A 13,937-nucleotide genomic window follows, 5' to 3' on the forward strand; every position below is an offset into this window, starting at 1 on the left:
CTGTTATAACAAATTAATAAAAAAATACTGCGGCGGCCCTAATACGCTTCCGTACCGACGACATCCAAAAATAAGCATTCAATGTTTATATTTATATTTTCATAATGATGTCTATTTGCATGGAACAGCCAGATTAAAATGTTATTTACTTAGCTTCTGCGACAAAAATATACTGCCAGAAACTTTCTGGAGAACATTCTTTTTTATTATGGAGTAGATATATATATTAATGATTGTTTTTAAAAAGTACAAATTAAATTGGTTAAATTGGTTATGTAAGACTGAAAGTTTCATTAATCTTACAATGATAAATATATTCAAAACACGTGAAGACGTTTCTATCTAAGCTCATAGCGCATGATTTAGCAAAGTGTTTTCATAGAAAATTGAACGTCGCAGATTTCCAATGCAAACATAACTTGAGGGGAAATATACACTGAATGTAAGTATAGAAAATTGAACGTTGCCGATTTCCAGTGCAAAGACTAAGGGAAAATACACTGAATGTAAATATAACATAAAACTTAAATATCGGCCATAATAAGTAGCCATTGGTGATTGTAAACCATTTACGTGTTCGAAAAGAATCAACAAATAGATTAACCACTGTCCAATAACGCACAGGACTGATATCTCAGAGAAATGAAGGAACCATCACTCGACTGGAATGAATTGAATTTAACAAGTCAAAGTATACTGTTTACAATAGAGAACGCGAACGCAAGGAGAAACAGATTTTTGCAGTTGCAGTTAAGATATTGGTCATTCGTAAAGGAATATGCCCATTTTAAACATTTATTTTGTCGCAATTTTCAAATTTCCTTAAGTACAGTTATCCTTTCTACAAAATTTGACAAAAATTAACACCAGAAAACCTTTTAAAAATAAGTCTTGTTTTCAATGACATATAAAGGGAAGAAAAGTAGAAAGAAAAATGACATACTTTTGACTCCTTAGTGTAACTGAATCATTATAAAGTATATCGATCGCACATCCGTCCTACTCATCGATAAATTGTCGCTTTACGCTATCCTCTGAGTATGAGGATATAAATCTTCATCTACTTTTATATGTATTTATTTTTTTCTCAAATTATACCCTCCGTTTTCATCCTCATTTTTTTTTGTTCGTGGACCAGTTAACCCCATCTAAATTGTAGTCATAAGTTATGTCCATAGTGATTAAAGTTTAATGATATAAAAAAAATTTAAAAGTTCTTAAGGTTGGACGACACGTTCTTCTGTTTTATATAACTTTTTCTAGGAATTTCTTCTTGATTAACTGTAGTAGTTAATCAAGAAGAAATTCCTAGAAAAAGTTATATAAAATTTATATAAAAGTTATATAAAAGTTATATAAAATTTTTGACAAGCTTTCTTGCCAAATATTTTGGTACCTTACCAGGCATTTGCGCAATACACAAGAGCAATCAATTTCCGATATAATCTTATTGAAAATACATAAAATTTGAATTGCTGATATAAAATTTTTGGCAAAAACATACATTTTTACATTTAAAACATAATAATAAATAATTATAATTTGATTTGGTAAATTATCAGGCTGCTAAAAATTTGAAAATAATTATCATTTTTCGAGGAACGTTTTCAACTACGAGTGTGTCTCTGATAGCAAAAATGCTAACTTTTTAAAAAGATATACAATATAGGGTATATATACTGAACATATTTTAAAAAAGGAAAACTATTTTGATCGGGCTCGGAAAGCGGAAAGTCATAGCTGCGATGGCTGCAAGGCAAACAACGATGGCAGACGAAGGGACAGACGTTGGAGACGAGGTACAGTGTACATTATTTGTACGTGAAGAATGTGGTGTATTTCATGAGTTTTCTTAATTTTTCTTATGCAGTTGACTAATCACCACACCTTGCTTTTCGTAAAAACATTTGACGGTTGTTTCTCGATTGATATCACAATGCAAATAGTTTCAAATCAAGTGGACATCGCCATACAAAGTCAGTACAATACCCATGATATAACTCCTTAAACTCTACCAAGAATAGTAACACATGCGGTACAGTAAAAATAATTGGAAAATTTCAATGGAAATAATGTATGATTTTTACCTGGTCACTATGACTTAGTATGTAACTGGGGGATTATTAAGGTTACATAATAAGTTTCCACATGTTGAATTATAAATGTCCAAATGTTAAATATATAAACAATCTTTTTTCAACAAGTTGTAACATAACAGGAGGGTAGTTAGGCCTAAAAGGTATTTAAGTATTCTTGGAAAAAAATTTAATCCCTTTCATTTAAAAGGCCAATATTTGGAGTTTGAACCATATGTCAGAGTGCATACACCCGATCTCACTGACAGTGTGTCCCATTTTATCCTTGCATCAAATTATGCATTTTATTGTGTTAAATTCAAACTGAAAATATCATGAATTGCTTTGCAATATAAAATTGAGTCCAAAGAAAAAACAAAAACTAGGATGATTGACATGAATTGAAATAGGTGAAATTTCTCAGAACTGAAATCATATATGGTAGATATTGAATGCAGATCATAGTTCCTCTTTAGAAAGTGTCAATAGTTGATACTAATTACGATGGGTCATTGTAATCTTTCAATGTTACAATGACAAACTTTAAAACAAATGTCAATTAGACAGCATGAAATGTCAGTTCCAGCAGTCTGACACATTACTGCTCCCTACAGGTTAACTAAAATGATTGTCAGTGATCATAAAATAATGTTACATTGTTTTACATACATTTGCAGGAATTTGAAGATGCAGAGGAGACCTTGCCCATGTAGGTTGAATTTTTTACTGTAATTTATGACTTGATATTAAAGTAAAGTAATTACTCATTTCTATGAATTTAAAGACATATCAACATTCCAGATCACTGTTTTCAAAGAGTTTTCTTATATTTTTGTGCCTTAAAACATCTATTGTCCTTGTGGTCAAATTGTAAAATAAGTATTGCTTCTTATTTCAAACATGGCCAATTGTGGTATAGTGATGGGGTTCAATGATAATGAATGATTAAAGGAGTATGTCATTGGGCTATCTTGTGTGTCCATCAACATACTGTAAACGTATTACATTTGGCCATGTATTCTATTCAGCGCTTTTGGCGGAATGCGGCTTCCGCTAAATCATGTACATCGCTAAATGCCATGCATACATTTATAGGAATAGTCTAAATAAGGAAAACGCCAATTCAAATCAACGCCAACTTGTTCAAAAACTATTTTCTGCCAAATATCGTACACGCCAAATATAATACTTTTACAGTAATAGCTCAGTGGCTAGAAAATAGGCATGGTACAGTAGAGGCCACGGGTTTGAGACTTGACTTTTGAAATTTAAATTTGATGTCAAAGGTATAAAATTCAACTGAAGTTCTAAAAATTGGAGGATGAATTTTTAACAAATAAGGGAAATTTTAATTGAAATTAGCACCATTTTGTTTTATATATTTGCTATCCTGTTTATTTGTGGAAAGAAGCCCTTCATTTCCTCATCAGTGGTTCTGAAAATACATTATATATTGAAGATGTGTGTGTGGTTTATTTACCGTAGAAACCTTATTTTACGCGAGTACTTAATTCTGCGATTTCCCTGCTTTGTATCAAATTGTTTGAATATAAAATTGCGAACACAAAATTTTCATAGTAATAGCGAGCGCAGCTTGCCGGTGCGCAGCGCCGGCGAGCGAAGCGAGCTCTAAGAACCAGTGTGCACGGGAAAAAGAACAAGCTAAATTTACAGTTCTTCATACAAACTTTTTTGTCTACGTCCCATATTGCTCACTAATGTTTTACCCCGTGGTGCTATGCCAAAAATGGCCGACTTTTAACTCATAATTTACGGTGTCTTAAGGTTTGAAGACACGTTTTGAGTACCGCATATGCTTCGGCGAGACTTAAGAGATTTGTTACGTATGCTGCCATACCTTCGTATATTGAGTCGAGATACGTAAACAAAGACGAACAAATCATGGATGACGTCACAGTGCTCTCGCGCTATGTTTCCCGCGATAAATTTAGAGGTGGATCAAACATCTTTAATGCGTGTACTAGCTATTTCAGTATAGACTGCGATACCTGCCTCATTGACATATGATTTTTTTTAATTTATTTTTTTATATATAGATTATATAACTAAATACTAGCAAGAGCCATACTTTACTCCATTTTTAAGCTAATTGTGCATGCAGACGAACAAATCATGGATGACGTCACAGTGCTCTCGCGCTATATTTCCCGCGATAAATTTAGAGGTGGATCAAACATATGTAATGCGTGTACTAGCTATTTCAGTATAGACTGCGATACCTGCCTCATTGACATGATTTGTTTTTATTTTTATTTTTTTATATAGAGATTATATAACTAAATACTAGCAAGAGCCATACTTTACTCCATTTTTAAGCTAATTGTGCCTGCATGTACAGTAGGCAGGTAAGTGTATGAGTAGGGAGGAAACAAACAATAGGAATTTTGAACTAAATAAAAAGGAATAAAGAGAAAAAATAAACAGTTAAAAAATTTATGTAGATATTGCATATAGTCAAACAGGAACCGGGCACTCTCTCTCTCTCTCTCTCTCTCTCTCTCTCTCTCTCTCTCTCTCTCTCTCTCTCTCTCTCTCTCTCTCTCTCTCTCTCTCTCTGGGTAGGGGGTTGCGCTGTATGTATCAAAACCATTAAATTTTGTACCTTTGGCATACTTATTGTAGAACAATACTCTCTCAAAAATTCTTTGACGTTCGTTGATACTTAAATAACACTAGGTTGACAATGATGCAAGGTATGTGTAATTCTTGCTGCGCTCGCCAGAACGGTAGCACCGTAAAACATATTATCTTACAGTTCGTAACTCTCAGATTTTAATATTCACGAGGGATGCTTCTCACAATTTTACGCAGATATTTATTCCTCATGTTTAATCTACAGTATGAACCAATATTCAGAGTTTAATGGCTTCCTTTCTTAGGCCTGACGACTGGACCCTTTCCTCCATGATTGATCAAACCAGGGTAGCTCTTCATCTGTTTCTCAACAACAGGTTCTCAGACGCTAAACGCAGAATGGAACCTTAGTAAGTTCATATTTAAGATACTCAAATTTTATATGTATTCTGCTATAACGCTTCCAAAAATAAATGACATGTTTTGTCCATTCATTTGTTTTAATGTTATCAAACTGGACACACTGAATGGCCTTGAGAAGTTGGTGCATGACTCCCAGTGATTTTCAGATGTATGCTAGGTTATCCATTCTACCTATGCATCTGTGTATATTGAGGCATAACTTAAAGATGTCAAATGTTTTTTTACCATTTTACCAAGCATATCCATGCATATAACGATCACCCAAAAATACCAAGGTATTTTCACAAGGTTTTTACTTTACCCTAAGATATGATGCTTGTACCACACCCTAAATACCAGATAGTATGATTATCTGAGCAATATCTGGGGAAATGAATGTAATTATATGTTTTACAAACATATTTTGTTTAGTTAATTATAGATTCCTTTTGATTGAAATGTTTGTGTGATGATTGATTTTTTGCTCTTTGTTTTCAGCGCTGACAGAAGCATGTACCATGCCTTGGGATATAGCACCATTTTGTACATACAAGCTGTCATGACTTTTGACATGGTGGGTTTGCCTATATTGATATTCACCAGCTGTTTATACCTATATTTAGTTACAGAAATGAATTAAGTAGTACACATATGATGTTAAACATTGTCTACATTTTAGTAGTAACTTTTTTTTAACTTGAGACTGTGAAAATGACAAAATATTCATGTGATACTGACAAAATGTTCACTCAACTGTGCATTGAGAGTTCAACAAAATATAAATTCACTCAACTGTATGATGAGAATCCCTGCATTATATAGTGAATAGTGTTATGGAGATAATGTTACTGATCTTTTCAGCAGCTAAACTATTGCAATATTCTTTAATCAATAATGTCTCTTTTATTTTTAAAAAATTACATTATACGAATTACTTTTTAGAGCTAAAAAATGGTGAATTTAATTTGAATAATATGTTTGTACTTTAAAGGAAATTTACCCAAGGGATAAAGTGTTAGATAAGAAAGTAATCTCCCATGATCCATATACTGATCACATAGCAATTCTGAAAAAGAAACATGTTCAGGTCTCAGAAGTATAATCTTTCCTTACAGCGTTTCCTGAATTTAACAGCACAAGGAAACATCCTTGTTCTTGGTAACCTCTTCATCAACAACACTTTATATCCTGATGAATGCATTTAAAGTCTAACTGCTTATTCTTTAATCTCTTACCTTATGAAACACAACACAATTATTGTATAATTGTCTTTTGTCTGTTTCCCTTTGATATCTATACACCATGGTCAAGTATTTTGAAGGTCATGAAACCAATGTCAAGGTCAAAAGTGTCTGTGATTGATTAATTACTGATCAAGATGAGAGTCATTTAGCCTAGAGTGGCTACCGGTAGATAGATAGAGCTACTGCTTTAGTACTTTCATGTCAGCGTCTCCGTATGAGCAGCCTTGGAACTAGTGAATCAGTATCCTCATAATTTGAAGTGAAAGCTTTGTAGAATCTTGCATCATGAATGTGATTGAATTTTCCAGCAAGACATAGAGCAGGCTATCCAAGCTCTGAAGAAAGCTATCAGTGTTTGTGATCGGTATAGACACAAGTTCTCCATGCTTGAAAGTTTCTCCAAGACCAGATCCAGGGCCATCTACAATGATCTCACCGAAGGTAACAAACTCTCAACATTGCTTGTTGATTTGGGAACTTTATATATTTCAGTAATCTGTTCTAAGGATTTTTTCTCAGCTTACTTTACACACAAGATATATGTAATCAACTTTGAAAAATACACACACTGTCCTAGGGTTTTTTAATGGATCGCTTTCTATGCAATACTCCACATACATGTACATGTACCAGTAAATCAAATTTGGAGTACATGTACTTTTTTTCCACTTTAGAGGAAATCCATGCTGAGCTGTGCTATGCTGAATGTCTTCTTCTGAGAGCATTACTGTCTTTTGTTCAAGATGAAAATTTATTGAGTTTTGTCAAGGGTGGACTAAAAATCAGGGAATGTTACAAAATTTACAAGTAAGAAACATTGAAAAGCAAAATTTGCAACCCTTCTAGCTTGTAAGATTTTGAAATGCATTCATACTTTGTTGTTATTTTTCAGAGAATGCAATAAAATGATGGAAAGATCAAAGTTTTCAGAGGAAGAACAAAAATCTCATTTTGAAACTGGTGTAAAGATGGGTGTTGGGACATTCAACCTTGTAAGTACAGGACAGTACTAGTACATGAACTTACCTTTATAAATGCCTTGATGCTTGAAGAGTGTTTTCAGATTCATAAACTCTTGTATACTATATCTTAAAGTAAATCTTGAGTCTTTTTTTTTCACTAGATGATCTCATTGTTACCAAGTAAAATTCTAAAGCTCTTAGAATTTGTAGGATTTTCTGGAAACAAGGTAAGTTAACATTATTTTACCTGTTTATTTATTGAAACCGTTTTTTACTGTTTTTTAGTTTACTTCGAACATTATTAAGTGTATGCTATTGATACTGAAGTTTAGAAAAATCTTCAGATATTATACATTTGTTATAGAATTTCTTATGCAGTACATAAAGGTACATGTATTCACATGCTTTATGTATACAGATGTATGGATTAAAGTGTCTATCAGAAGGCAGCTATGATCTCAATAGTCTACGAGGCCCTTTGTGTTCCATAATCATGATGGCATATCACACAGTTGTCTGCTATATTTTAGGTGAGATTTTTGTGTACTAATTAAGGCTTATAGTGTCGTTGATAAACCTTAAGTTCAAATGAGTGTTTCTGATTACTGTAAAGATACATGTGCATGTAGTCTGTTATCTTTCTCATAACAATAACATTTCTGAATTGCAGGACAATTTCCAGATTGCCTCCAATATTAAAGACTTATCTATTATATAGTTTTGCCCCTTTATTTTAATTTGTTTTGAAACATTCCACCTGGAATCTATCCTATCTACTTAAACTTAATTTTGATTCGTAGGACTAGCAGATGGTGACATTAATTATGCATCAGAGCTGTTAAAACCATGTCTGAAACAGTACCCAAAGGTAAAATTGGATTCTTAATTTTGTATCCTTTCAAGATGCAGTTGCAATTATAGTTATTATACCAGATTTTTTTAGTTACATGTACTGTTGAAGTTTTCATTTGTTTTACCTATTCCGAAATAAGGAAAAAATTGATATTTTTTTTTTAACTTTATTAATAAATGTAGAGAACAAATGGAGTACAGAATTTGTATCTGTCTGTTTACTGTTTGTAGGGTGCCCTGTTTCTGTTTTTTGCTGGGAGGATTGAGGAGGTGCGAGGAAACATTGATGAGGTAAGCCTTCAAATTATAAGTATTACATGTTTGTAAAAAGTTTTATTTAAATCTGTGTTCAAGAATTTTAAATACCTGTTGGGTTTTTATATTTAGGCCATTGTTAAATTTGATGAGTCCATTGAAAGCCAACAAGAGTGGAGGCAGTTTCACCATTTAGGATATTGGGAGCTTATGTGGTGTCACTGGTGTGTTATCAATATAAGACTTCTTTGCTCTTAACTTATCAAAAAAATTATGAATTATATATAACAAATGTAATGGAGCTCTTTTGACATCAGTTTCAAAGGAGACTGGTTAATGGCCATGAAGTATGCAGAAAAACTGTGTAAAGAGAGTCGCTGGAGTAAGGCCACCTATACATACCAGAAAGCAGCATTCCTGATGATGTGTGAGGACCAGACGGAGGAGACCAGGGCTCACATACAACTTCTTTTCAAGTAAGTTGTGTTTCAGGTATTAATAAATGTACATAATAACATGGCAACATTATTGTTACATGTAGTGAAACATTACAGTGGTAAACAGGATTACTCCCAGAGCTCAAGGTTTACCATTAACCATTGCTAGATGACGGTGATAAACTGCTCCAGTTCATTTGGACTTGTTAGTATGTTCAAGTTATAAACTGAGTACTGTAAATGCAGATGATTAACATACATACACAATATATATACTTAAATTTCATATAAATATTTATGAATAATTCATTAGAAATATACTTTAGATGCAAAAAGATATTGATTCAATTTTAAAAAACGGTATCAGTACAAGTTGCAGTTTTCGTTTTACATACCAACTCACTCCAACTTTCTGATGATTTCTTTCATCATTTTTGCTTATGATGATAATATTAGCAATGACCTTTTCTTGTTTTACACTTATCAACACAATTTTTAACTGAGTGTTAAAGTTACCTCATCTGTTTGTAGAGATGTGCCAAGATTAAAACAAAGAATTGCTGGTAAATCAATTCCTATTGAAAAATTTTCGGTCCACAAAGTCAAAAGAATTCTGGAACACAACACACATTTAGTGTTACCAGCACTGGTAAGAGCTCATTGATATATAATGTTGACAAGTGATCCTATAACTGTGAAATAAAAAGGATTAAAATCAAGTAGTGTAGTTACATGTACTTGAATGATGGTTGTGAATATTGTAGGAACTTGTGTATGTGTGGAATGGTTTTAGTATATTAGGAAAACGAGAAGAACTGGTAGACTCAGTACTAACCATAGTAGAAAATACATTAAACAAAATCTTGAAGGACTCAGGTATGTTCGCTTAAACTTCTACAGTTCAAATTTAATCAAGCTTATGATTCCTGTTTATGTAATTTGGCATGTACATATTAAATTTATATTCTAGCTACCATTATACATTTTTAGGTTGAAAGCTTTTATTGTTTGCTTTTCAATGTAAAAAAAAAAGCCAAACAAACAAACAAAAACCCTTGGCATAAAAAAGTATATGTATTGTTTTTTTGATATGTACCAGGTAAAAGCATGTATTTTAGTGGCGTTTTATTTTTCATTTTTAAACAGAGGCAGATCCATTTTATCATGACAACTATTCCTTGGTCATTCTTCTAAAAGGAGCATGTTTAAAGTGTAAGGGTAAATTTCTACAGGCTGAGCAATGCTTCAAGGAGGTGCTAGAGAGGTATGGAGACGCACAATTGCAATACAGAAAAGAAAACTTAAGTTATATATTACAGATTCAAGAAAATGCCTAAGGAAATGGTTTTTAAAAGATAATATATTGTTTTGGATAATGAATAAGAACACAATGATAAGTCCATACACATAATGGGAGAAGAGGAATTTATAGTATTCAAATCAACATCGGGGTATTTGTCAATGCTTTAGGCAAAAAAAATGAATTTATTTGGTCTGTTTCTTTGTCATAAAAATACCCCAAAAACATAGCTTTAAATTTCCAAACTTTTTCAGATTATAATAGCTAGAGGTTGTGTTTTAAATAAAATCTTCAATTGCCAATGTACGATAGTGAAGGGTCCAACATGCACGACTTCATTATAGCTTTGTTAAAAGGAAGAATATAAAGGTCATATTCTAAAAACATAATTACATTACACATAGAGAGGATAGTCGTATTGGCTTTTAAGAATGCTTTATAGGTGGCTTTTACATCTAGAATTGCTAGATTGCATTCCATGGGAATACATGTGCCATTTTCATTGTTTTCATTTTCGTATCTGATTTTAGCACAAGTTTATCACAAATCTTCTGTTTATAATAAGTAAAACTCTGAGTATTTACATGGATTTTAAAAGTACTTGCCTGTGTTTCATTACAGGGAGAAGCTAGTCAAGCATGACACGTACCTGGCCCCCTACACTGCTGTGGAGCTAGCCCTGCTGAACCTGAAGCTCAATGACAAAAAGCAGGCGCTGTTTTATTTAGACAGGGCCAAGTAAGATACAATGCTTTGTTTATGGGTCATTTTTTAGGTCATATGCTTTTACATCACCAAAATCTAGCCATCCAATCAGTTCTAGGTGTATCATTGACAACCATGAAATATAGTTTTGAAATACTTTATCTTTTTTTAGGAAAAATTACAAAGGATATTTATTGGAGTCCAGATTACACTTCAGAATTCATGCAGTAAGACTACAGTTGACAGGCTCCGATAATGATAGCCTGGGGTCACTGGATCAGGACCCAGAGTCGGACCCCCGACCTGAGGACGAGGATTCTAACTCCTCCACGGCTGTCAATGATGACACCAATCCATCAATGTCAACAAAACTGTAACCAGGAGATGTAGCTTGTCAAGATTGTGGTAGATAATGCCAGGAATTAATGAGTAGATGATAAAACCATTTCCTAAAGAGTCTTTTGTTTTAGTGTTCAATGAATTTTGTCATAATAAGAGTTTACTATTGCATTTTTCATTTGTTTTTGTTTTTTTTAAATCATTCTCAAATTCCAGTTATATAAAATTTGACTGTGATACTGTTGTTCTGAGCTGTTAGTTAAGTTGTTACTTTTAATTTGTAGGTCTTATTGGTATAAGCATTTATGATAAAGGTATAAATATCAAAACAAAACTCATAATAATGTGTCTTAGAAAACTTTTTGTGCCAGAAAATATATTTTATTTCTATGTGATGATCTGTTTTATTTTAGAAAGTAAATCTTGAAAATGTAAGGTTTTGTTCTGGGACCAGAGTAATGGTTGTGCATGTTTTCAACATGTTTGTAATACATGTATGTACATGTACTCTAAAATGTGCTTCTTTACAAAGGAGAGATGGTGTCAAATACCCAAATCAAAAAGTACAGAAATAGAGGTGCTGGAAATGTAACTTCATGTAACAGCCTGTCATTAAATGTACATGTATTAAGTTGACTGCACTCTAAAATTTCCATTGATGGTATTCTGATATTTTCTTCATTTTCCTGTTGACTGGCTGTGATTAATATTACGTTATGTGTAGGACGTCGTGTCTCATCTACGAGATATATTTGATTTTAATATTTCAATTTTACCTGCGGTAGTTTATTATTTTTTATTTGTTAAGGCTATTTAATTGAAGATACTGTTTTTGATTACAGCTAAATTTAAAACAACACCCCACCTCCCCAACCCAAAGATAATAAAAAACCATATAATGATATTTTTAACATACAATGCACATGTAGATCTATTTTGCAAGCAGAAAACGTTGGGGTACAAATGATATTAAACCAGTTTTTTATTGAAAAAAGAAAAGAAAAAGGATAAACCAGTTATGAAATTAAAAAGAACTTTTAAATGTCAACTCATGTTTTTAAAACAATCTGTAAAATTGACACAAGACAATTGTGCTGCTTGCTTTTACTACCTCCTCTGTCATTTATTGTTTTTAATTGCTAATATTGTAGGTATAAGAGTTTACTCCATTCTGTGAATATTCTGAACATGTGTTTCTCTTCAAGTGTTCTTAATAGTGGTCAGTTTAACTTTTATGTGTTGCAGATACTGTCATCCTTTTGATATTTGCTCTTTGTTTAAGTTTACAAAATATTTTTGCTCATGAGAACTTTCTTCTGTAAATGTGATTTTTCTCCTTCAGATTTTTATTTTAGTATTTCTTGTTACATATGAATGATTCTTTCAGTGTGAATGATTAATAAGTATATTTGTAACTTAAGTTTTTATTGTGAGACAATATAGGGTTTTTTTAATATGATGGAGAAGAAATCAGGTTTAAAGCTTTATTTTACCATTCCTGTTTAAATTGATACAAGTAAAATTGTTACCAATACAGTATATATGATATGTTAAGTTTTCTAAATAGTTTCTTCAAAATAGCTTGTTGTTTTACTTCTTTTTTAAATTTTGTTGAATAATACTAATGCTTGTTTATTAACTTCAGATCCATTTGACATTTTTCTAATTTTCTGAAAAACATGTACATTCAGATTATATGATTTTTAAAGCCATTTTAAGAAGACCAGGCCTCAGGATCTGGAAGAAGTCTTGGACTTAAGTCAAAATCTATACACTGTCTTAATGGCTTGTGATTGAAAACATTTGAAAAATGACATGCTATTAAAATGTCTTTACAGAACATTGATAGTTACAAATTTTAAGTGTAATTTATGTTTACATCTCATAATTTTATGAATGATTGCAATTTGGACTTGTCTAAAAATGCTTCATGATACTGAGGCCAGTACATTGAATAGTTTATGTCAACATAAATTTTTAACATCTTTCAGTCTTTGGCTTAAAGTGAATAGTAACATCTGTTTGACTCCGTGCTGCACCTTCTTGGTGTATGCTTCTCCATGCTGCACCTGCATAGTGTTTGTTTCTCCATGTTGCACAGTCGAACCTTCCTGATGTATGTTTCTCCATGATGCACCTTCATGACTTATGTTTCTCCATGCTGCACCTTCATAGTGTATGCTTCTCCATGCTCCACCTTCACGCTGTATGTTTATTCATGCTCTACATTCATTGTGTATTCTTCTCCATGCTATTCTTTCTTGATCTTTGATTCTCTATGTTGCACCTTCATGATGTAGGTTTTATAACTTCAGCTGTTACATCACCAAAAGTCAACAGTCTTGTTAAAGTAGCTCTATCCATTAGTGAGAGTGGAATTATTAGTGATGTAATTATGTTTGTTTCCATTTTTTGTTGTTTATTTATTGACAATCCTATAACCTCAAGGAGATAATCAGAACTGCTGATTGCTATTTTTGTTTTATTGTAAGAACATGTAATTTACCTTGAAGCCGGTTTTCAGTTTTTTACTCAAATTACTCAATAGAATTATTGCATTAAAACAGAAATTTCGTTTAGTTTTTGTTGTATCTTTATTTTGTTGCCTAACTCATGAAAATTATATTTTGGTATAAATGATGGATGGAAATTTATACAAAGTTCTGCTGCCTGTAATGCTGACAGTGATCTGAATTGCTTATAAGAAGCAGTGAGGGGTAGACGCTTCCGAGGACATACCGGTGATATGCTATTTTTAGAAATACACTGTA

At 32.4% G+C, this 13,937-nt stretch overlaps 1 protein-coding gene across 3 annotated transcripts in view; it reads left to right on the plus strand.

Moving 5' to 3' along the window:
• Positions 1-1,675: 1,675 nt before the first annotated feature.
• Positions 1,676-13,937, plus strand: part of LOC105338775 (tetratricopeptide repeat protein 39B) — a 23,797-nt gene continuing 11,535 nt past the window's right edge. The window contains exons 1-18 of one of the 3 annotated variants that reach the window (XR_010707674.1): positions 1,676-1,799; positions 2,753-2,784; positions 4,976-5,080; positions 5,571-5,646; positions 6,625-6,757; positions 6,991-7,123; positions 7,209-7,308; positions 7,440-7,505; positions 7,697-7,808; positions 8,079-8,146; positions 8,362-8,421; positions 8,518-8,609; positions 8,703-8,861; positions 9,354-9,471; positions 9,587-9,698; positions 9,969-10,086; positions 10,744-10,860; positions 11,000-13,466. Coding sequence is in view for 1 of the 3 variants with exons in the window: in XM_011444035.4 (XP_011442337.3) it covers positions 1,746-1,799; positions 2,753-2,784; positions 4,976-5,080; positions 5,571-5,646; positions 6,625-6,757; positions 6,991-7,123; positions 7,209-7,308; positions 7,440-7,505; positions 7,697-7,808; positions 8,079-8,146; positions 8,362-8,421; positions 8,518-8,609; positions 8,703-8,861; positions 9,354-9,471; positions 9,587-9,698; positions 9,969-10,086; positions 10,744-10,860; positions 11,000-11,204 (1,860 nt within the window). In the remaining 2 variants the exon portion in view is untranslated. Of the gene's footprint in view, positions 1,800-2,752; positions 2,785-4,975; positions 5,081-5,570; positions 5,647-6,624; positions 6,758-6,990; positions 7,124-7,208; positions 7,309-7,439; positions 7,506-7,696; positions 7,809-8,078; positions 8,147-8,361; positions 8,422-8,517; positions 8,610-8,702; positions 8,862-9,353; positions 9,472-9,586; positions 9,699-9,968; positions 10,087-10,743; positions 10,861-10,999; positions 13,742-13,937 lie in introns of those variants that run through there. The other 2 variants (XM_011444035.4, XR_010707675.1) reach the window with 2 other exon arrangements.

This window comes from Magallana gigas, chromosome 7, assembly GCF_963853765.1.
Source record: "Magallana gigas chromosome 7, xbMagGiga1.1, whole genome shotgun sequence".
NCBI classification, from domain to species: Eukaryota; Metazoa; Mollusca; class Bivalvia; order Ostreida; family Ostreidae; genus Magallana; species Magallana gigas.